This window comes from Fonsecaea multimorphosa, assembly GCF_000836435.1.
Source record: "Fonsecaea multimorphosa CBS 102226 unplaced genomic scaffold supercont1.26, whole genome shotgun sequence".
Lineage (NCBI taxonomy): Eukaryota > Fungi > Ascomycota > Eurotiomycetes > Chaetothyriales > Herpotrichiellaceae > Fonsecaea > Fonsecaea multimorphosa.
Genome location: NW_015971660.1, coordinates 390,601 through 412,666, shown reverse-complemented (window position 1 = coordinate 412,666; position 22,066 = coordinate 390,601). Strand labels below are relative to the sequence as shown.

Here is a 22,066-nt window from a genome sequence, read left to right as displayed (position 1 = left end):
TAGCCAAACACGACTTGAGGCGTTTATGCATGCAACGGGTCTGCGCGGCAGGCACACGGGCCGTTTCGCCGGGCTGCTTGCGCCTCTCAGTTGAACAAACTCAAACACCTCCTTCCCATGAACGGTTCTGAGCCCTTGCTCTCGGACATCTGAGCCTCAGCACTTCGAGCATGATAGTGTTGCTATGTTACCCTCGTTGGGTTGTTCCACACTGCCACCGCCGGCACTTGAAAGGATACCCTTGTATGCCTCTGCTCCACTTCAAGCATGCAAACTCCGAGACGTCTGTTCACGTATCAGCCTCACTGCCTCAACTTGAGCAATTGCCAGCTAGTTGAATCCTACTTCGATGCGGATTGCAATATGACGCGCCCAACAATGTGGCCGACACGACAATCCGTACATCCTATCCTTCTCAAGGCTGACTCTATTTGGTTTCGAACTCTCTACATCGAAACTCGAGACCTGGAACCCCTCGCAGAGTCACACTACGGCAACATAACATCCTCAGCTCACAATGATCCCGGTCCATATTCCAGGGTTCAATTGGTGCTGGATGGCCGCATTCCTCCCAGAAAGTGAGTCGCTCGCCTTTCTGTCGAAATGAGCAAACCTATATAGCTCCCGATGCGCCCAGAGTTGGACTTCTTCTTTTCGAGATCATTGAGTGCTCGTTTTATTTACAGCGAGTTGAAATATTTCTTTCAACATCTCGATCCCTGGAGATTTGTCCTCAGTGGCCACACCAGCAATCATGGAACCAACACAGCCTGAGGTCCACTTGCAGATTCGTGAACATGACGAGCTCCTCGATGTCATTGATAGCTTGCGGTCCCAAGGCATCGACCGCTACATCAACCTCCCTGAGTTGATTGTCTGCGGTGACCAGAGCGCTGGAAAATCAAGTGTCTTAGAGGCCATTTCGGGAGGTCTGCGCTTTCCCACCAAAGACACCTTGTGCACTCGATTTGCCACCGAGCTCATACTAAGAAGGGATGCAAGTTCACAAGTCAAGATTGCGATCATCCCAGACCCAGACTCAGGGCGCACCCAAGCAGAAGAAGAAGCTCTTGCAAAATTCGCTCCGCCGACAACATCACTCGACGATTTTCCAGCAATTATTGACGCTGCAGCCACAGCAATGGGAATTGATGGCTCCAGGAAAGCTTTCAGCAGAGATACTCTAAGGATAGAGCTCTCTGGACCTACTCAACCCCATCTGACCCTCGTTGATCTGCCCGGACTTTACCATGCCGGCGACAAGCATCAGTCTAGTGATGACGCGCCGCTCATCAAGAACCTCGTGAGGCACTACATGGCAAAGGACAGGGGAATTATTCTCGCTGTGGTCTCGGCCCAAAATAACTATAGCAACCAGGTCGTGACGAAGTATGCGAAAAAGATGGATCCTTTTGGCCATCGTACACTAGGTATCATTACGAAGCCAGATACACTCGATCCTGGCTCCACCAATCAAAAGGAGTATCAAGAACGCGTGTTGACAGATGATGGCGAGCTCAAACTCGGTTGGCATATGCTGAGAAACCGGGATTACAGCAGCAGGCACTGTTCGGCCGCAGAAAGAGACTATGCAGAGGAAGCCTTTTTCCAACAAGAAGGTTGGAACGCACTGCCGAAAGGGAGGGTTGGCGTCAAGAGCCTCAGAACGCGACTAAGCAGAATTCTGCTCTCACACATATCCAAGGAGCTTCCTCAACTGTTGACCGATGTCCAGAGTGGGATCTCGGAGTGTGAGAGTCGACTTCAAAAATTTGGCTCATCCAGGCATACAGTCGCGCTGCAGCGGAAATACCTGCGTGATGCCAGTAAAAGGTTCAGCGAGCTGATGAAAGACTCGGTCGACGGCGACTATTCGGAGCCTTTCTTTCACGATTCCCGCGATGAGGCAGGCTACAAGAGACGACTTCGAGCAGTCATCCAGAATATCATGGGCGAATTTGCCGAAGAAATGCGTCTAAGGGGCCATTCTGTCCGCCTCGTGGATAGCAGATCAGATCACCATGGCCCAAATGAACAGAGCTATGTCTATGTCAAACCGCGGGACGAATTTCTCGAGTATGTCAAAATTCGAATGAGGATCAACCGCGGAACGGAATTGCCAGGGATCTTCAACCCAGGCATCATCGGCGAGCTCTTCCGCGATCAATCCAAAGGCTGGGAAGCAATTATCCACCGTGTCCGAGAGAGGTTGATGCGTGCCACGGAGGATACTATCACTCTTGCACTTAAGCAAGTCACGGATCCGAGAACAGCAGATGCAATCTGGGTACATCTCATCAAGTCAAGACTGGGAGTTATCGGCAAAGCGTTCCACGAGAAAACGGACGAAGTGCTCAGGCCGCATAAAAAAGGCCATCCCACGACACTCAACCATTACTTCATTGAAAACCTACAGAAGAAACGACGACAGGAGTCGCGCAGGTTGATGACCGAGAAGCTTGCCAACTTCTTTGGTAAGCGCCCTGAAGGGGAAGGAGGCTCTGACCAATTTTACGACGGACAATTTAACATGCGAGCCCTCCTCGACGCCCTTGTGATGCAGACAGAAGTCGACTTTGAGCGGTTCGCGTGCCGCGAGGCCACAAACGCGATGGAGGCATACTACAAGGTTCGTGGAAATCCCCGTGTGCTAGCTCGGAGCTGACCAGATATTTTAGGTTGCACTGAAAACTGTCATCGATGCATTTAACATGTATGCTGTCGAGGGCGTCCTATTGAAGGAGCTGCCAGAAATCCTGGCCTCCGAAGTGGTAGACAAACTAGATGACGAGGCCGTATGGGCAGTAGCGGCAGAGTCTGCTGAATCTGTTGCCGAGCGAGCCGACCTCGAACGGAAACTTTCGATTTTTCAACGGTCATTGAAGACGCTGCAGAGATTGAAAATCGCAAAGATTTCTGGTACGTGGACATCCACCCTTTCTCTTACGCCGTATTCTTCATCTGTACTCATGGCGATTCGATAGAACCCATTTTGGAGCAGAAATACACCGACCCTTCAGCTCTTGACGCGAGCGACAATTTCGGCGGCACCCTCGCCGTTGACCCTGGAACTCCCAGGGAAAGGGTTAGACCAGCCAGCCAGGCCCTGACTTCTCCGGACTCTGCTATCGGAATGAATGACGAGGACGATGAGGAAGACGTTACCAAGCCTAGAAAGGGTTTCCACCGACCACATACGTCTCCACGGAGGAGCCTGGCGACAGCGGGGAGGTCTCTGCTCCATCCGGGGCCTTCTATACCAGCAGACCCTCACACAGCAGGAAACAAGTCGCCAATGGCAGAGCAAACGTATCCGGCAACCTTATTGGGAGATGACACCAACAATGCAGGAAGTGGCAGCCCTGACCATGGTAGCGGCAGTAACGGTCAGGCAAGACGTGTAAGCATCCGATCTCTCTCATGATGATAGGGCTGGGGGCTACACAAATGATTCTCTACGGTCTCTACAGAGAATGGCTTGGTGAAATCAGGCGTGGGCTGTTTTCTTTGAATTTTGGACTCTGAATTGCCGTGGTGGACTGTACAATAACCATGCTGAAGGTTTCTTATCCGTCGAGGTCGCCTACAACGAAGTACTCATTTTCAACTCCTGGTATATTTGTTTGTGGCACACGTAGACAATTACGACCTTCGTAAGCTAAGTGATGGTGGTGGTGGCACAGGGGGACAAGGCTGGACCAAAAAGGGGCGTTGAGTCTGCCTGCTGGTCGTGCACAAAAATCCCACTCCGAAAGCTCCTATTGTCCTGATTGGCGGAAACCCCTCCCTTCCGCTTTCGACGCGTTTTCGCGGGAGGCCATCTCCCCCGCGTCGAATTCTACATTGACAGCGCCACCTCATACTCGGTACGGAGTAAGGAGTACGGTGTAGTCTATATATCTCCTTCCATCATCCTCACCTCTTGGATGAAAAGTTGCCTACAGCTGGCTCGCTTAAGGACTCGTGCGCCTGGAAGTGCTTCGGTCCCGGATCACCAGAGGAAAGATCAGAGATACACTCTATGTGATTCCAAATGCATGGAGAGCTTGGGAACAAGCTCGTAAGTGTTTCATACCCGCTCCCTTTGAAACCTGGCCCTGTGAGGAATCAGTCCTGACCACGCTCTTCTCACCTTAGGTCCAACACGCAAAACGCACCCTCACCCTCCCCGCCCTACCTCCCTACCAAACCGAGCTCGTGCGCAGCGTGGTGCGCGAAGTGCGCGACCTGGACCGCGACGTCTCTCGCATATTAGAGCCATTCACCACCACGACCTACGATGACGAGGGCAACGCGTCGTCACAAAACACGTTCAACCCGACGGAACATCCCGAGACGGCGTGCGCGCTGCTCGTCGACCACCTGAGCATGAGGAGGGATAAGAGGTGTCTGCTGGCGTACCACCGCGTGAGGGCGGAGAAGTTGGAGGGGATGGTCTGGGAGGGCCAGGATTTGGAAGTTGACCACGAAGCGGGTGCTGGCAGTGCCTCAAACACCAATACCAACACCAATGTCCGCGGCGGCGAGGACACCTCCGCGGGAGCAGCTACCCATAACGCGCTCTCACCTGAAGAATCCTCCTACTTCCACGCCTATTCGGACTTCCTCTCCCAATACAAGGGCCAATGGACCGACATTGACCTGACGGCTTCGCTGGACCCGCCCCGCGACCTTTTCATTGATGTCCGTGTCCTAAAGGACGCAGGAGAGATCCAGACGGAGTACGGGGCGATTAATTTGACCAAGAACTCCCAGTTTTTTGTCCGCAAGGGCGATGTGGAGAGGTTGATTCAGGGGGGGTTCTTGAAGAGGTTGAGTTGAGTTGAGACAGAGTATCATATGGGCAGGGAGGGATGGGGACGAGGAGATGGGAGTGAGAATGTTGATTAGATACTCCGACGATCGATAGAACGGGACAGTGTGAAGAGGCCCAGCCATGACACGAGGAATGATTATAGGGGGCCTAGGGAAATGATTGCTTGTGAGCTGATAAACGTGGCAACGTGAGCTGCAATGCTATTCCATACTGTTGGCTGAATTATCTGCCAACGCTATCACCTTTGCATTAAAGGACTGGTTTGAACTCAGGCACTCCCTTTGATACTCGTACATCACCGGAAACTGCAGCTCCATGACCATTGACCGCCGCTGATGATGATCATCCTCATCGTCAACAACAACATTGTAAAATGTCGCATAAGTGGAGAAGCTTATCGTCTGCCGTCTCGTTTCCTGGTGTTTCTCCTGCCTTTTCTCTCAAATCAAGTCGCCCGCCAAAGGGATAATACCTAGACCGGCCGCAATCGCCATCAAAATCTCCCACTTCAACACACCAGCCGCAGCCGCAACGTTGTGTGTAGTTGAAGCCGTAGGCGTAGTAGTGGTGTTTGTCCCATTCGCGTTGTTTCCCCCACTGCTCGAACTAGCGTTCATCTGTGTGAAATTGCCGCAATTCAACCTAGTTCCATTCGCACTGTGCACCACCACACTCCGATTTCCGAAGAACGCAACATTGCTTGGATTGGTACTCAGGTACAGGTCGAGGTACATGGCCTGAAAGGTGCCGACGGCTTGAGAGTCCTGGGAGGCGGAAGAGGTAAGTTGGGAGGAGATGTTGCCGTGCTTCCCCGAGAGGTCGCCTGGTTGGCAGGTCCAAGGAGCGGTGGCGTCGCAGGCGGGGGTCTCTTGTCGCCCGAAAGGTGAGAGGTGGCCGCCGGTGGCGGTGCAGTTTCCAGATGCAGGGACGGGGTATTCATGGATATGGTAATCTGGCATGGAAGAGTTAGTCGTAGATTTACAGTGAAACTCCGGGGGGAACATGGCGAGTGTGAGAAAAGGGTGGGATTGCCCCCCCACTACACTGTAGCCTGTGTGAACTCACTGAAAGGGCCTTGCGTGACGAGAGGGAAGTTGAAGAAGTTGACGTTGAAATTGACACCGGTGCCATTGTCATTGGACACCCCCGTGATCTGGCCTTGAACAGGTTTATCGGCTTGCAGAACCGCTTGGAATGTGGAGCGGAGAGGGTTGTTCTGAGTCACCGGGGCGTCGGTGCTGTTGCTTGTCTCTTGTGCAATGACGGGGAGAACGAGGGCGATGATGGAGAAGAGCATGCCGAAGAGATACATTGTGCTGGATGGCACAAGCAGATATCAGCGGGTAAAAAAAGGCTGTACTAACTCTAGGGGACTTCGAAGTAAGCCAGCAGGAGGAGGACTAATGAAGCTTTCGAGTGTTGATGGAGAGGGGCGTGGTACGAACGAGGAGAATAGAGCAATCGACAGATGATGGTAATAGAGAGGAGAGGAGGATGGCTTCTTTTTGTCTCTGGTCAAAGTAGTTGGGGGCACGGAGTTGAAGTGAGTGAAAAGACAATTGAGCCCAGCAACCGGCAGGAATCTGGTTTGCAGGCAACTTGGGCATGTCACTTGAAATACCATTTGCCCCTCAGCAATGCCGGCAACCATTCACTGTAGCAATCATGTCATGCTTTCCGAATTGACGCGACGAACATCACGACTGAGCCATGAGCAATGCGGAAGAAGGATATGTGCAGCGTGCCCGGGAGATGCAAAGTGACAGATTGACGCCAGGTATGTGAGAGATCGCCGCTCCGAAGTCACACACACGGTCCGGTTGCCAGTACACCTCACTCATCATTCAAACTGCGACTTGGAGACGCAGAGTGTTGAGACTTTCATTCATGATGCTGAGGTTGTTTGACCAGTACAGTGTTCGTTGATATAGGGACGTTCGTTCGTGGGTACAGTGAGAGAACAGCTCTGTTGTTCCTGCCGCCTCCACATAGACTGCGCAGGCTCGGTATTGATCTCCCTTCTATTCACTCGAAAACCCCTTGCTGGACCCTCTACCCGAAGACTTTATCTTCACATGGCCGTCCGAACCGCACACTTGAAAGGATAGATCTGCGCCTTGCTCACATCCCAAGCACCCCCTTTCGTGTACGCATCAGTCTCCAAAAACTCCCTGACCTCTTGCTCGGTATTTGCCTTTATTAACATGGCACTGCCCGTCATATCCGGTGTCTCTCCCTCGCCGGGCTGTTTCGAAAGGGTTGCCCCGCCAAAGACCACGATGCCGGCCTCGATCTTGGGTACCAGCGCTTTGAGGTGCTGGGGCCGGACTGCTAGTCGTTTGTCAAGTGCGTTGGCATGGTCGGGGACAATGACTAGCCATTCATTTGTAGGGGTCGCTGATGAAGACATGCTTCGGACGGATCTGAGGTTTCGTGGAGTAGTCAACGGTTTCTGAAGTAGAGCTCGAGCTGTCTGCGGGGATGGTGCACAGAACCGGGAAGGTGTGATATATACACTTTTTAGAGAGTGCAGCTGACGACGACCACAAAACAATGTCGACATGAAGCTGAGAAATCAGGCGAGGCAGGATACTGGCCACGGGTATCAGCGGAATAAGTGGTCGATAGAACCAAGCACCACAAGTGTGATACCGAGGAAATCCGGGAAAACTTCGCTATTATTACCCAGCTCGCCAGGAGTGCAGGTTAGTATGTCGGGTCGAACTCTTCTCCACACCGCAGGGCCTGAGGCAGGGCCTGAGGCAAGTCACCAGTCAATCCTGTGGGGAGCAGGAGACTTCAGCCTTCTCACTCGCTTTCTTGTCTACCCAGCGAGCAGGTATCTTGGTACAACTCCTCTGGCGCTTCTTTTCTCTGCCTCGACTCACCATGCATCGGAACAGCCCCTTTCCAGCACCATCCTCCTACACAGCTCTCCGGGACTCCAACCCCGAAGTGCAGCTTCATCTCGCTTCATTTCCCCAGTTCCTCCTCAATTGTCAGATTAGCTCCTTGCCAACAATTCGCGAAAACATTCACCCAGCTTGGAATCAGCCTACGAAAATTCTTAGGAGACATGTTACACGCCCTCGACGCCCTCGACGCCCACATGGTTGACTCTAGCCGTCCATGATCGTCTTCCCCCGCTTTTTGAAAACGCCATGCTGGATATCCATGGATCTTGCTGTACAGTCAGGCATTAACTCCTCCGGTTGGTCCCGACACTCCATCTATAGCATCGCTCTAGGTTGATCTTTGGCCAGAAGCGCAGCTGCAACCTTCCTTCGTTGTATCTTCCCAGTGGCTGTCTTGGGTATCTCTTTCAAGATCCAGACCTGGTATCTCAGTCAGCGTGGTCCCAACATGCGTCAGTCAGATGGGAATACTCATACCCTGCTCGGCTTTTTGAACGTGGCTGTCTTGCTAGCAACGTAATCCGTGATGCCCTTCTCGGTAACCATCTTGCCTGGCTTAGGGACAAGCGCCACTCCAACTTCTTGACCGTATAGTTCTGAAGGTATACCGAAAGTGACCCCTTCTGCCACGTCCGGGTTGGAAGAAATCACAAAATCCAGTTCGATTGGGCTGATCTTCTCCCCTCCTCTGTTGATCAACTCTTTGATCCTTCCTGTGATATAGACATAGCCATCTTCATCTTTCTTGCCCTGGTCGCCAGTGCGGAAGAATCCCCCTTTAGTGAATGCTTCTTTGGTTGCTTTCTCGTTGTTGATGTAGCCTTTTGTGACATTCTCACCCCGTATGCAGATTTCACCTTCCTGACCTTGGGGCACTTCGTCGCCTTGCTCGTCAAGAATCTTGACTTCGACTCCTTGGCCAATTCCCACACTGCCGGGCTTTCGTTTTCCGCGATGCGGGAGCTGGTTGGAGCACATCTGATGAGCTGCCTCCGTCATGGCATAGGCTTCAAGTACTGGCGCTTGAAATGTCCGTTCAAGCTCACTGAAAGTTTTCGGGGACAATGCAGACGAGCATGAGCGGATGAATCTGATCTTCGGCATTGGATTAGGCGGAGGATTCTTTAACAGAATCTGATGGATCGTCGGCACAGCCGTGTACCAGTTCGCTTTGTGCTGAATGAAGTCGACCCAGAAGGATCGAGCAGAGAAATGGTCGGGAACAATGGCGGATCCACCAGCACTCAGAGGACCTAGAAAACCAGCGAGAAGACCATGTACGTGGAAAAGAGGCATGACCAACATCGTCCGATCTTGAGCAGTAAGTTCATAGGTGTTTCGAATGTTCTGCATAGTTCTTGTCAGATTGCGATGCGTCAACGGGACAGCTTTCGGGCGGCCAGTGGTTCCACTGGTGTGCAAGACCAGTGCGACATCCTCCGGCTGAGCCTGAGCGACCGGCTGAGACTGTCGCTGTGCCAGTTTGCCCTGCTCTTTCACGTCCAGTATCAGCTTCGTTCCATCCACGTAACACTCCGCAATAGCAGCATGATATTTCCTGGCAGCCTTGACCGCAGGCCCGTCCTTAGCATATGCTCCACGAGGCAATATGATCGCGGCTGAAGACAGATCTTCAATGTAGAACTCGAACTCGCTTTGCTTGTAGGTCGGGTTCAGAGGGGCGGCAATCGCTCGCTGGAAAGAGGTTGCAAGAAAAGAAACGATGAACTCGTAGCTGTTGGGTAGGGCTATTGAGACGGCGTCAGTTTGTCGGATACCCAGCCCAGCAAGTTGCTTCTGAAAGGCTGAGACATCCTGCGCCAATTGCTTGAAAGAGATAGTCAAAGCATTGGGTTTCGTGGGGACGATGACTGCTATGGTGGAAGACGTCTGGGGAAAGGAGGTGGAAAGGGTGGCTGCTACCATGGCTAGACGGACTGCGACGAAGACGTAGGTAGAGAAAGGATAGGCAATGGCAAGACTGAGATGAATTCTAGAAAAACAATATGGGTATCTCAATAGCAAAGTACAATCTCCTTTTCAGGGCGTATCAAAAAGTCAACGAAAGCCAGCAGAAAAAAGAAGTCTGAGATGGAAAAATGACGTGATGCGATCCGACGTCCACAGATAAGAAGAAGACCAGCCTGACACATTAATTCGCGGGCTCCATCTAGATATTAGTCTCTCACCGGACATGATGGAAAAGACGTGTGGGCCAGAACGCCTCGATTTTATATCGGGTGATAGGATAAGGCCATGGAAATGGTAGCGGGAGCTTTGAATTCAGCTTGGAGAAATTGAAGTCATCCGAGGAGGACACGACACGAAAATCCCTACGCCGCGTAGATGCGCCCGATGTCAAGCGATTGGTGAATCGATGGAGCCCCCTGGCAAGCCGCTTCCGATGCAGGCAGGGCTTCCAGGCTTCAAGGCTAGGGGCACCAGGCCTACCAATAGGGCCCAGCGGCGCCTAAGCGTCGGCACCGGTTGAGGAGGCCCTTGTGGGTGCCACCCAGGTGCCTGTTGCTTGCTAAGTCGCTTCCCTTCCCCCGAGAACTGCCCGTCGGTGTCTCAATCACGAGACCGCAATGTTAGGGTTTCCGCGCTAGTCACTTTCAAAGTCACTGCGCTGCGTCTCGTCTCAAATCAGCCAGTCTCAGCAAAAGCACATGTGAGAACATGTCGAACAATGCGCCGACACCCGCGCGGGGAGGCCTGTCGCTCTATGCGAACCTCCTCGACCCGAACAATGCTGGTCCTGGCACCATCTCCAGTGCGCCTGTCTCCTACAGGCCGGTCGAAAGCTCTCCCGAACAGGATGAGGCTGTCAAGAGACAGCAAGCACTCGCTGGTACATTTCTACGTCGTAAGGACCTGAAGGTTTGCTGAATGGATCTGCTCACGTTTTGCGCCATGCTCTCGAGTGATTTACAGCCTCCCTGAGATTCCAGCCTACCAAGAGACCTCAGATCGCTGCTCAAAAGGCAAAAGCAAAAGCTATCGCCAGTAAATTCGCGGTCCCAACAAATGCCAGTCCTACACCCTCCACAGCTGAAGGCGCTGCGACCGCTGTCACCGAAAATTCAGTGCCTCAGCCTCCTGCGCCCAAGACCACCCTCGCAGACTGGACAGCTACCGCGTCAGATGACGATGATGTGAATAATTTCTACACGGGGAAGCGCCAACGCGGAGGCCGGAAGAAACGCAAAAAGAACAAGGCAGCGGCAGAAGTGACTCAGAACTGGGATGACATCTACGACCCGAGTAGACCGAACAATTATGAAGAATACAAGCACAGCGAGGAAAAGATCCGCGAAGTCAGGGAGTGGAAGGATCTCCTGTACAGACACCGCATGAGGCAGAGGAGCTACAGTGAATCTGAAGATGATGACTACCGCCGCCCCATGAATAGTAAGAAGGGACCTGTATTGGTTTGGGACTTGCTGATATGTCGACAGAACAATTTGCACCGCCTTCCATGTCTTTTGCCCCTCCACCGAACCTCAACGACGAAAGCCCTCCTCCACCGCCGCCACCTGTTGACATGCCAGACGATGCAACCGGTGAGGACGCGTACTTGAGACGATTGCGCATGAGTCAGGGCCAGCAAAATCAGCCGGTTGTTCCATCAACCCCAGTAGAAAACCCACCGTCGGCTCAGATCACCAGGGCACCTGTACGGTACAACCTACATGCTGCACCAGAAGATGTCTCAGTATCCGAGCCAAATCTGGAAGGGCTTGCAGAACCCGAGCCTGGTGTTAATGAAAATGGCGATGGCGGTGGCGATGGCGGTGGCGATGAACCACGATCGAAACGTCCTGGTCAAGTAGGCTTTGCCGAACGGCTAATGGCCAAATATGGTTGGAGTAAGGGTCAAGGTCTTGGAGTTCATGGCACTGGAATCATCAATCCCTTATACGCCAAGGCCGACAAACGGAAGAAGAAATCCGATGCAGAAGGCGGTGGCTTCGTTGCACCAGCAAGCACGGGTAAGATTCTTGGGGGTCACAAATCCAAGACCGCCCAAGCGGAAGAAGAGGGCAAGTTCGGAGCGATGTCTGAGGTGATTCGACTTGAAGGCATGTTGAACGGCCTGGATCTTGACGACGAGCTCACGCAGGGGGAGGGTGGGCTGATGCAAGAGATTGGAGAGGAGTGTGGAGACAAGTACGGCAGTGTCGAGAGAGTCTACATTCATCGGTCGGAAAGTGAAGAGGACGAAGCATTGGTGTTTGTGCAGTTTGTGAGCCAGCTGAGCGCCTTGCGGGCTGTCAATGCGTTGGAGGGAAGAATCTTCAACGGCAATCCCATCAAGGCGAGATTCTGGCCCAAGGAGAAATTCGACAAAGATGAATATGTCTGATGGCATGATGTCTATGTACTCAAGGAGATGACTGCCTACCTAGGTAGGTCGGTACTGTATGCATTGGCGCAATAAGCGGGCGAGGCGGGTTTGAAGCATTGATTGGCCTGAGTCCGAGTATTGGACACAGAGCCAGACGCGCTCAGGGGCCACGGGACGCGAGCAAGCCAATTGCATCATCGCAGAATTAATTGTTCTCTGCCTGTAAACCACCTGCCCTTAAGCCTGCCCTTCTACAACCAGAAACCAGTTCAGTTCCATACTCCTTTCTCCTCTACTCCCGTGGAATCCCCTCAACTCCGCTCAAAATGTCAGGGCGCAATACTATAGATCAAGCATTTGCCAACAACTCCCAATTACGGAAGAGAATCTTTGACGCCATAGGTAAGCAGACGATGAAGACCATTGATCTAGTGTTACTGACCTGCCGCAGACGCAACTCCGCAGTATGCACCCCTTTTCGAGGACATTGCTTCCTATCATCTCAATGCCCACGGTCTAAACGGCTCTGCCCACGACGAACCGGCCTCCAAGAAACGCAAACTCCCCGACGGCTCCTCTCTCCCACTCGCCGCTCCAGCGCAGAGAGGTGCAGGTGGTCAACCGCGCGAGGTGATTCTCGAAGCAAGAGATATCTCATTCTCACTGCCCCAACGCAAAAAATTGCACCTGGGGATAGCGCAATATGGCACGGATATTAACGATGCCGGGACAAAATTTGCCATCTATACCAGGAATCCCGCCACAAATGAAGTCGACATGGAAGTGCCCTTGGACCAAGTCACCTACGCCCTGAGACTGCCCATACCAGAGAAAGCTGCGAAACAATACAACTTCGTCCTGCTCCTGAAGACATCGGAATCCAGCAGCAACAACACTGAAGCCATCATCTGGGCGGTCAATGATGGCCCGCTCAAGTCGTGCCACGTGCCCAGCCATGACCTTGCGAAAATCGCTCCGGGTCCCGATGACATCCTCGAAAGCGCGCTTGACTATCTCCTCCAGAAGAGCGGCGGCACAGGTCTCACATTGCCGACCGCCGAGGAGTTCTCCAGCGCCAAACCTGAATCCCACCGGAAAGGCGACAAGGCGTACCACGTGAAAGCCTTTCGGGGAAGCAAGGACGGATACCTCTTCTTCCTGAGCAATGGCATTTTCTTCGGGTTCAAGAAACCGCTCTCGTTCTTTGCTTTTGAAGATGTCGAAAGCATCTCCTACACGTCCGTGCTGCAGAGGACCTTCAACTTGAATATCGTTTACCGAGCCGCCAGCGCAGCGGATGGACTCAATGGCGATGCAATACAGGAGGTTGAATTTTCGATGTTGGACCAGGCGGATTTTCCGGGTATTGACACCTACGTCAAGCGCCATGGTTTGCAGGATGCCAGTCTTGCGGAGTCGAGGCGAGCAAAGAAGCTGGCGCAAGGCAAGGGTGGTGCAGTAGTACAGAATGGTGACGGAGGCAATGCGGAAGGCGATGAAGTAGATACCCGCACTGAGCTGGAGAAAGCCCAGCAACAGATGGACGACGAGGAGGATGAGGAAGAGGAGGACTACGATCCCGGCAGCGAGGGGGAGAGTGAAGGCAGTGGTGGCGAATCGGACGAAGACGAGTATGATCGCGAGTATGAACGGGAGAGGAAGAAGATGAAGGGCCGGGACTTGGTCAAGGAAGAATTGGGCAGCGAGGCGGAGGACGTGAGTGTGACTGAGGACGAGGATGGAGATGAAGAGGGAGAGGAAGAGGAAGAGGAAGAGGAAGCGCGTGGCGACGAAGACGAAGACGACCATTATGACGAAGACGAAGACAACCAGCACGACGAAGAAGACGTCCCGAGCCATGATAAACATACGGCCGTGTCAGGGACCTCGACTGCAGGACCTCAAGCTCATGGTGCCGCCTGGGGGTATGAAGAGGGCATGCCCGACCCTGACGACGAGGATCAATTGTGAAACCTAACTGACGATGCCGATGGTCATCCGTCCAATATATGAACCTACATGAATCCTGGCCTTGTCACCACCTGCAGGGCTAGCAATAAATCTGACCCTGTCGCCGCCAGAAGCTTGCTTGTTGAGAGCATGCATGCCCCGGACGGAGTCCCGAGTATATCTACGCATCCATCTATATATACGCTCATGTATCATCATGTACGATGTCCCCTAACAAAATCCCCGTTCAAGCCCGAATTTCAAGCAGACTGGAGAGACAGAGGATTTGAGCGGATGATATATATAATTAAATACACCAAGGACGTCGAGATGAGACTCAGGCCAACGGCCCACCTGTCTACTCTATGCCTATATCCATCCGTGTCTCGTGGGTCTCAGTCGCCAAGTTTTTTATATCGACTGTTTGTACATGAGCCACAGCAAGGAAGAACAGGCGCTTGTATACAAAAGGAACCATCTACAATCTACAATCTACAACAAGGTCCAAGTTCCCCGGCACCGACGACCACCTCCTAAAAATAGAAAAAGGGCTCAACCAGATCAAAGCACTAATCACCACAGCCCGACCAAACGCAACCTTTCCCTCAACACCAGCGCCAGCGCAGCTTGCATCCCTACAGCGAATGCGAGGACGAAACACACCGTACGCGGCTTGCGCGGATGGACCCAGCCGACGTGGCCCTCGAGGGCGCTCACGGCGAAGAGCATAAAGTTGAAAAAGCCGTGGAACAGCGCTGGGTCGCGCAGGATGAGCCACAAGGTGGGGTTCATCGAGATCGAGGTCGTGGAGCGGCCTAGTGTGTGATGGTGGTGGTGGTGGTGGTGGTAGTGGTTGAGGTGGTGGTCGCGTATGAGCATGTTGACTCCAATCAGCGCTGCGGTCGTGGCGTGTCCGGTAATACCTAGCACCACTCTCTCAACGGCTGTCAGGAGGACGAATGTGGTGTCTTGTCGGCTGTCCTTCGCACCGCTACCCTTACGCCCACGAGCTGCAGCGAATAAGAAGGCGATGTTTTCCGCAGTGGCGAAACCCAGCGCTGCTGAGACAGCAATGGTGATATTGTCACGCTCCGTACTAACTCCTTTTCCAGTGTGTGAAGATCGCTGCTGCTGCGCAAGAGCAAGCATGGCCGTGCGTATGGCAATGTACTTGATCCCTTCCTCCACCAGGCCGGCAGCCAGAAACGAGAAGAGCAGCATGAAAACCCAATACCCACGACGACGGGCCATTTCGTGCCGTCTTCGCCGGTGAGCTTCATCGAGGGCCTTGATGTCATCTTCGGTTGTTTTCATGGTCTCGGCCAGATACGACATCGCGGTGGTGTGGCCGTGGAAGCAGAGCAAAGCAAGCAGGTAGGCCAGAACGGATTGCACAGCCATTGCGACGGTTATGCCCACGGTGCCCGTGAGGATGTAGGTCCAGATGAGGATGCGAAGGTCTATTCGCTGTTGGTGGTGGCCATGGCGGCTTCTTTCGAGAGAGTAGAGGTAGATGGTGGGTAAGCATGTTAGGAGCAGGCTGGCGAGAAGGGGGAAGTTATCCTGTACGGTGGCTGAGGAGGGTTTTCTTGGAGGCAGCTGGACCTCCTGCGCGTTTTGTCGGCTTGTTGCATTCTTGCTAGAGTCATCCTTTCTCTGAAGGTTTGGTGTGATTGAGCGCTTGTGGAGGAATTGTGTCGACATATCACTCCGGTCTCCCAGGGCAGTCCATGATATTCTCCTTCGCTGGAGTCAGGCTTGTCCGGATATTTATGAAAGACAGACCAGCCATAGAGAAGGTTTGCGAAACACCAAGCGACCTGCCCTCTTGCAAGGTAACAGTTGATGGGCCACACCTCCATCGTATTCGCGATCGTGATCGTATTCGTGTACGGCCCGTCGTTGACTTGTGCAACTCACATCGTGATGGTTGCGGGTCTGCTAGCGTTGATCCATCAACCTTCGTGCCGAAGAGATGAGATCCGTCGTCAATCCATCGGCCGTTTGATTGAGGGTCATCTCCGATATCTCCTCGACCAGAAGTCTCCCAAAGTCCTTGGCCCACCAGACGCGACGCCCGAGTTTCTCAACCAACGCGCCCCAGCACATCAACACCAGCAGTGCAACATGATCATTACCCTTGATGGCATTGACGTACTCCTCGCCGGCCATATTCAGCCATCCCAGGATGTAACCCTGATAATCGTCGTCATCCTGGCCGACGCCGACGCATTTGGCAAAGCATTCTTCAAGCAGACTTATCGCCTTCTTGCACGCTTCGAAGTGTGCGACCTGCTGGACCCGATGCTCGTAGGACTCACCGACAGTCGAGATGATTCTTCGCTCGTTGGCTGTATTTAGTTTCGACATGGCCGCAGCTGTTTCAGAGTCGAACGGCAACCGGGGCAAGTTTTCGAACAGTGTAAGTTTCTGGACGTAGGAATTCTGGGCCAAGTATTGCTCCGCGTTGGCGCCTAGAACAGTGCCGCATCCGCGGAGCAATTCGAAGTGAGTCAGTGTGTTGAGCACCATACTGTCGCCATCGCCTTGAGATGCGTCACCCGCCAGCTCTGACATGAACTGGGACGAGGCCAGTGCGAGAACCATTAGCATTAGTGAAAAGCAAAGGACAATCTCATAGCTTTCTGGGTTCGTCTCTTGGTGCTGAAGGTGACGACGGAAGTTGTTCAATGCAACGGTCTGATATTCGACGGCCGCCCTGAGGTATTTCGCACGGCCGGTTCCAGAGGAGGAAGAGCAGCAGCTGGCAGCCTCGAAGGCGGAGAGGGCGAAGAGACCCGCGCACAGGAAATCGTGTTGCAGCGACCAGCGCGGCACCGCCGTCTGCCAGATGTAGTCATCTCCGGCCACCTTGCTGTACAAGCTCTTGTAGGTCACTGTCGACCACCGATGCATGAGTTGAAGCTCCAGCACGCGAACCTCGTTTGGGAACAGAGGCTCCTCCAGCGGCTGCAGCTCGGGACTGGGCCCAGCTGGTTGTATTGGGGGGCCATGGCCTGATGACAGATCCTGGGGTTGCTGTAGACCTGGGCCTGGGCTTGTGTACTCGCATGTCGTTGCTCTGAGCTCACAGCGGCCGCAAGGGGGTCCCGCCTCGTTGCATTTCACATGGGCGACTTTGCACGCTAGACAGCCGCGCCGTGATTTTTGGTGCGACCGTCGTGGAGGCATTCAGGCCTTTGATTACAGAGTTCGAGTCAAACAGCGAAAACCAAGCAAGGCTAATGACTGGTGGTGGAAAGGGTAGAAGTCTAGGAAGTAAAGTAATGAAACGTCTCTGCGAGAGCCGAAAACGAGGATACGAATACGATCACGAGGTGAAGCCGCTACGAGGCAACCAATCAGTCCATGCAATTTATATATCAAGGAGCAACCCTGATGCCGCCGCGATTTACTCCTCCTCTAATGTCATTGTACATTCAGCAATAGTGCCGTGAAAGAAACCAGTCGTGAGAATAAGTATCCCTTCATTGCCTGCCTGCGCTGCATCAACAACCTAACAACACCCCAAAAAAGAAATCCTCCTACTTCCGACCAACGAACTCCTCCTTTTGCCAACCATGCCAGTGTTTTGGGTATCTCGATCAACAGCCCTGTCAAGTCTGCATCTCAAGCTTCGTCTGTCGAAGCTCGACATCGGACGCCCATCTCAGCCGCCCAAGACCCTGACCAAAGCCTGGCAGCATTCAGCCCTCGAACAATATCCACTCGCCATGAGCAGCATTCCGCTGTTGACGCGAAAGCCTCTGAGTCAAGCCAAAGTCGCCCGAATCTTTCTTACCCTTCGCTCAACTTTTCAACCCTGGGTGCTTCTCGCGCCGTCAAGATCACTGTGATTGCTTCTTTGCTGGTCTTTGGGACGTTGGAGACAATCTTTTGGACGCAGACCTTGTGGCGGCACTTCAGTTCGACTCCTTCCTCTCCTGGTACCTGTTCGTCGCTAAGTCAGCGATCAGAATCTCAGGAAGGTGGCGGGTAGAAGCTGTTTCGGCTGGGATCTGAGACATGGCACTGTGCAGCATCTCCCACCAGGTAAATTCATCACATCCAACGCCACTAGTTGGATAATGAAGGCTCGAAGGTGATCCAAGTAGCACCTCGAGACATGAGTCACGTCTAAATGTATGCCTTATTCACCGGCGGCTGAAGCTTTGCCCTTCTTCCTATTGTTCTCGATCCTTTCTAGCAGCTCCGCGACTCGGAATGGCTTGGGCAAGATATCGTCGACACCGGCCTCGAAAGCAGCCTCGATCTGCTCAGCCCGAACGTTCGCGGTGATGGCAATGATTTGGATGTGTCGCTTCAACTTCCCCTTGTGTTCCAGCTCCCTTATGCGCCGAGTACAGGTCAAGCCATCCAACACTGGCATCTCCACGTCCATCAATATACAGTCGATGTCAACGTCCAGATTAGACGATGGAGTTTCGATTTTCTGGATGGGCCGGTAGTCGTGCCACGCCCTTGTCCGAGGCAGGAAGTCTAGGGCTTCAATCCCATGATTCGCGTTATATACTGTGCAGCCTCCCCGTTCAAGCTGTTTGGTGAGCACCTGTGCATTAATGATGTTGTCTTCGACGAGAAGAACCGACGGGGGCCTCTCGGTTGGAGTCACGCTGGAAGATGCTCTCCTGGCTGGTATCTCCGCATTGCACGAGGAAGTACGACGCAGTGACCTTTGTGATGGGGATGAATGGTGGAGGGTCTGCACATAATCGGCCGGAGCAGCTGCGCGATGTGCTTGCACATAGAACGCGAATGTACTTCCTTTCCCCGGCTCGGTAATGACACCAATCTGGCCTCCCATATTTTCCGTCAGTTCGCGTGAGATGAAAAGCCCAAGACCCGAGCCGCCATATTTAATATGTGTCTTCTTCGTCCCTTGTTGAAATCGGTGAAAGAGTCTGGCCATCTCCTCTTGTTCCAACCCCTTCCCTGTATCAGACACTGAGAAAAGAAGATTAATTGGTTCGCCATCACCATCCGGCTGCGGAGACGCCCTAGGAAGATGCTGTCGTCTCTTCGTGGGGAACCAAACAATCTTGTCTATGCGCGGCGGGTTGTCGCCCACAAATGCTGATATTCGTATGGTGATCTTGCGGACGGCCTCGAGCTTAGTGAACTTGATTGCATTTGTCAACAAGTTGATGAAGATCTGCGTCAGCCGGACAGGATCCACGGATACCCAATCCACGTTCAAACGTTCAAACGTGTCGTCTGCAACGCTCTCGACCGTAATAGAATGGGTGTCCACTTCTGCTCGAAACATCCTCAACACTGACTCCACCATCACATGTGGTTGGATTGCAACTGGGGTGATCGAAAGCAGTTGAGAGTCCAACTTCGAGAGCGTCAGGACATCGTCGACAATCCGTTTCTGGTGCGAAGCACAAAGCAATATCGTCTTTGCATGTTCGACATTTGCCTTGACCAGTTGCTGCGTCACATCTGGTGACTGATCTGAAGAGGCCCAGTCGCTTAGAGACGCCGTGATCTCATCTGCAAGTTGGGTAATTGCTGAGAGGGGGTTCCTCATCTCATGAGAGACGAAGTCAATAAATGCCTCTTGTAATTTTCGTGCCTCGGTCGCCTCGACAGCGAGGCGACTCTGGACTTCTTCAGCCCACTTGGTTTTGCTGATATCCGTGACACAACAGACAATACTCTTGACTTTTCCGTCTTCAAGGGCTGGAAAAGCATGTGCCATCACCCAACAAGATTCTTCACTGGGATTGGCGTTTCTAGCAGTGGCAGGGGGTCGCCATGTCCTTCGCAGTCGAAATTCCTGACTGACAGGCCGAAGTTCATTGACTAATTCGTGCCACAATTTCAACGTACGTGCCTTCTCATCCGGGTGGAGAGATTCAGCAAAAGAAAACTCGTATTTGTCTTCGAGGGAGTGCCCGGTCAACTCGTAGTACTCTATACTCATTTGTTAGCCGGGATCGAAGCAATACACAGTAGAAACCACAGTAATCTCGTGGAGAAGATGAGAAACTTACGTCGGTTTGCCCAGATGATGTTCCCAGCAGGACTAAGACGAATCATCCCCACGGGGCCATGTTCCGCAATCTCTCGGATCTGCCGCTCGCTCTCTTGCAGCTGTAGAGTGAGTCTTTCGGCGCGCTCATGCGCCTCTTCACGGTCGACGGCAAATGCAATGGTGGCAGATGCTTGTCGACATAAGGATTGGATAAAGGCCTCATCTTCTGTCTGATAGTGTCTCCTGGGATTAAGGCCAAAGACTACCACACCCAACAGCCTGCTGCTGACAGAGACAGGCATGAGAGCCATGGAGATTGGAGTATCGCCATAGCCAAGCCAATCGAATCCTTCCAGGAGTGGTCCAGGAAGAGTGTTGTCCAAATGATGAAGCACAATCGGCTTATTCGTGGCTTTCAGGCGGCGGTAATAGAACAGAAATCCAGTCGACCCTTCATAAATATCCACATGTTTGGGCACCAGAGGATGTCCATCCAGCGGTAAGCCCAGCGATTGTTGCAAGGTCAGCTTGCAGGAGGCAGGATCATCTTCCGCAGAATATGCAAAAGCCATGGGAAAGTCTTGTGGATTCTCTCGTAGTGCTTGGAAAAGGTGCTCCCAAACCGATCCATTGGGATCTGTTGGTGGTGCGCTGATTGAGTAAAGCAATTTTGATCTCCTTTCTCTTACCTTTTCATTGGTAACCTCAATGGCCCGGTTGTAAAAGCCGTTTACTTTGCCCTGCTCGTCGAGGATAGGCAGGAGGGTGCCGCTCCAGAAAGTTTCTTCAAGACGCCCGTCGTGCTGTTGAGGGAACAATGTCACCTCCATGCTTGGCATGGCGCGATTGCTATCTTGCATCGCCGCAAAGAGGCTTTCCAAAGTTGACCATGACTGCTCCCATATGTCCTTGAAGGGCCTTCCTTGTATGCCGGAACGATTGTTAAGCCTCTGGCATACATCGTTGTAGGCCGACAAATTGAAACAAGCAGAGAACGAGGGTCCCCAGTAGATCACAGCAGGAGAGTTGTCAGCCAGCACAAGGCTGACGACTGTCCTCAGAGAAATCGGCCAGCCTTCGAGAGGACCAAAATCGGTCGAACTCCAGTCCACCCCGGTCAAGAACCAATGCACATTCTCATTTTGAGGGAGGGAGCTAGTCCAGCATTTAGTGTCTGTTTCTGCTTTTAGTGAAGTGCGTGATAGGTGCTGCGGAAGCTCTGCCTTCTGGCGCGCAGCTTGGGGTATGCATGGTTTCCAATGCCCAGTTGACTTGTCCAAAACCGCTCTTGAAAACTGGGCGTTGTTTGATGAATTTGAGTCAATTTGGATCGACAGCTGTTCTTTGCCGTCTTTATCAATAAACGACGATATACCCAGCTGTTCTAGGGTCCATTGATGAGGCTGTAGTTTTGAAGAAATCAACGATTCTCCCGCGTCCATTCTCGGGAGCCACCTTGACCAAGCTTCACCATCTTAAATAATCAGGCTCTTAATTGGAAGCAAAGGGGGCGAGGGCTATCCGTCCTATGTTCAGCGTTATCTCAATTGAGTAAGAGCAGGATACAAGCCGCAATTGCAAGTCCGAAGGAATGCAAAGGTAATCGTACTCAGAGCTGGAAAATAATAAAGTGCCGTAGCAATGATTGGCAAAAGCAGAATGGTGAGAATGAAAGACCCAAATCTTCAGCCGTGGCAAGATTCAAGAGTAGCCCGTGACCATTACCTTGTAAGGTTTTTCTTTCGGGAAGCCTCGTTTCCTTCAACGGCAGAGTGAAGAAGACGATGTCATCGCGATCTGCCGCATGGCCATGTCCATAAGCCAATTAGTTGGTGGAAAGGCATCATCTCGCTTCGGTATGGGCCCGTGTCGACGAGATGGAGCCGCCTTGATGGCTGGAGGAAGGGAGACCTAAGCATTGATCGTCGCTTATAATACGGAGTAGGGAGAAGTCGAATTGCTTAGCTTCGAGCTCGATCAACTGGAGCTTGAAGTAACCCGCGCCACAGTTTTAGCCAAGTGCCCTCCCTTCCGCC

At 52.7% G+C, this 22,066-nt stretch overlaps 10 protein-coding genes across 10 annotated transcripts; 4 read left to right on the top strand and 6 right to left on the bottom strand.

The window, feature by feature from the left end:
• Nucleotides 1–754: 754 nt before the first annotated feature.
• On the top strand, nt 755–3,424 carry Z520_09904 (uncharacterized protein; the record flags this gene model as incomplete). The annotated part of the gene is made up of 3 exons (XM_016780398.1): nt 755–2,629; nt 2,679–2,919; nt 2,985–3,424. The coding sequence occupies 3 exons, from the start codon at nt 755–757 to the stop codon at nt 3,422–3,424; spliced, it is 2,556 nt and encodes an 851-aa protein (XP_016628641.1).
• A 609-nt stretch (nt 3,425–4,033) lies between these two features.
• Z520_09903 (uncharacterized protein) lies at nt 4,034–4,821 on the top strand (the record flags this gene model as incomplete). The annotated part of the gene is made up of 2 exons (XM_016780397.1): nt 4,034–4,060; nt 4,138–4,821. The coding sequence occupies 2 exons, from the start codon at nt 4,034–4,036 to the stop codon at nt 4,819–4,821; spliced, it is 711 nt and encodes a 236-aa protein (XP_016628640.1).
• A 435-nt stretch (nt 4,822–5,256) lies between these two features.
• On the bottom strand, nt 5,257–6,128 carry Z520_09902 (uncharacterized protein; the record flags this gene model as incomplete). The annotated part of the gene is made up of 2 exons (XM_016780396.1): nt 5,257–5,768; nt 5,882–6,128. The coding sequence occupies 2 exons, from the start codon at nt 6,126–6,128 to the stop codon at nt 5,257–5,259; spliced, it is 759 nt and encodes a 252-aa protein (XP_016628639.1).
• A 759-nt stretch (nt 6,129–6,887) lies between these two features.
• Nucleotides 6,888–7,226, bottom strand: Z520_09901 (uncharacterized protein; the record flags this gene model as incomplete). The annotated part of the gene is made up of 1 exon (XM_016780395.1): nt 6,888–7,226. One exon carries the CDS (start codon nt 7,224–7,226, stop codon nt 6,888–6,890), a length of 339 nt encoding a protein of 112 aa, XP_016628638.1.
• An 820-nt stretch (nt 7,227–8,046) lies between these two features.
• Z520_09900 (uncharacterized protein) lies at nt 8,047–9,657 on the bottom strand (the record flags this gene model as incomplete). Its single annotated transcript, XM_016780394.1, has 2 exons — nt 8,047–8,151; nt 8,209–9,657. 2 exons carry the CDS (start codon nt 9,655–9,657, stop codon nt 8,047–8,049), a joined length of 1,554 nt encoding a protein of 517 aa, XP_016628637.1.
• Nucleotides 9,658–10,410: 753 nt separating this feature from the next.
• Z520_09899 (uncharacterized protein) lies at nt 10,411–12,097 on the top strand (the record flags this gene model as incomplete). The annotated part of the gene is made up of 3 exons (XM_016780393.1): nt 10,411–10,582; nt 10,666–11,142; nt 11,190–12,097. The coding sequence occupies 3 exons, from the start codon at nt 10,411–10,413 to the stop codon at nt 12,095–12,097; spliced, it is 1,557 nt and encodes a 518-aa protein (XP_016628636.1).
• A 308-nt stretch (nt 12,098–12,405) lies between these two features.
• Nucleotides 12,406–14,050, top strand: Z520_09898 (uncharacterized protein; the record flags this gene model as incomplete). Its single annotated transcript, XM_016780392.1, has 2 exons — nt 12,406–12,481; nt 12,531–14,050. 2 exons carry the CDS (start codon nt 12,406–12,408, stop codon nt 14,048–14,050), a joined length of 1,596 nt encoding a protein of 531 aa, XP_016628635.1.
• A 552-nt stretch (nt 14,051–14,602) lies between these two features.
• Z520_09897 (uncharacterized protein) lies at nt 14,603–15,733 on the bottom strand (the record flags this gene model as incomplete). Its single annotated transcript, XM_016780391.1, has 1 exon — nt 14,603–15,733. One exon carries the CDS (start codon nt 15,731–15,733, stop codon nt 14,603–14,605), a length of 1,131 nt encoding a protein of 376 aa, XP_016628634.1.
• Nucleotides 15,734–15,970: 237 nt separating this feature from the next.
• Nucleotides 15,971–17,221, bottom strand: Z520_09896 (uncharacterized protein; the record flags this gene model as incomplete). Its single annotated transcript, XM_016780390.1, has 1 exon — nt 15,971–17,221. One exon carries the CDS (start codon nt 17,219–17,221, stop codon nt 15,971–15,973), a length of 1,251 nt encoding a protein of 416 aa, XP_016628633.1.
• A 958-nt stretch (nt 17,222–18,179) lies between these two features.
• Nucleotides 18,180–21,472, bottom strand: Z520_09895 (uncharacterized protein; the record flags this gene model as incomplete). Its single annotated transcript, XM_016780389.1, has 2 exons — nt 18,180–19,969; nt 20,050–21,472. The coding sequence occupies 2 exons, from the start codon at nt 21,470–21,472 to the stop codon at nt 18,180–18,182; spliced, it is 3,213 nt and encodes a 1,070-aa protein (XP_016628632.1).
• Between the last annotated feature and the right edge of the window lie 594 nt (nt 21,473–22,066).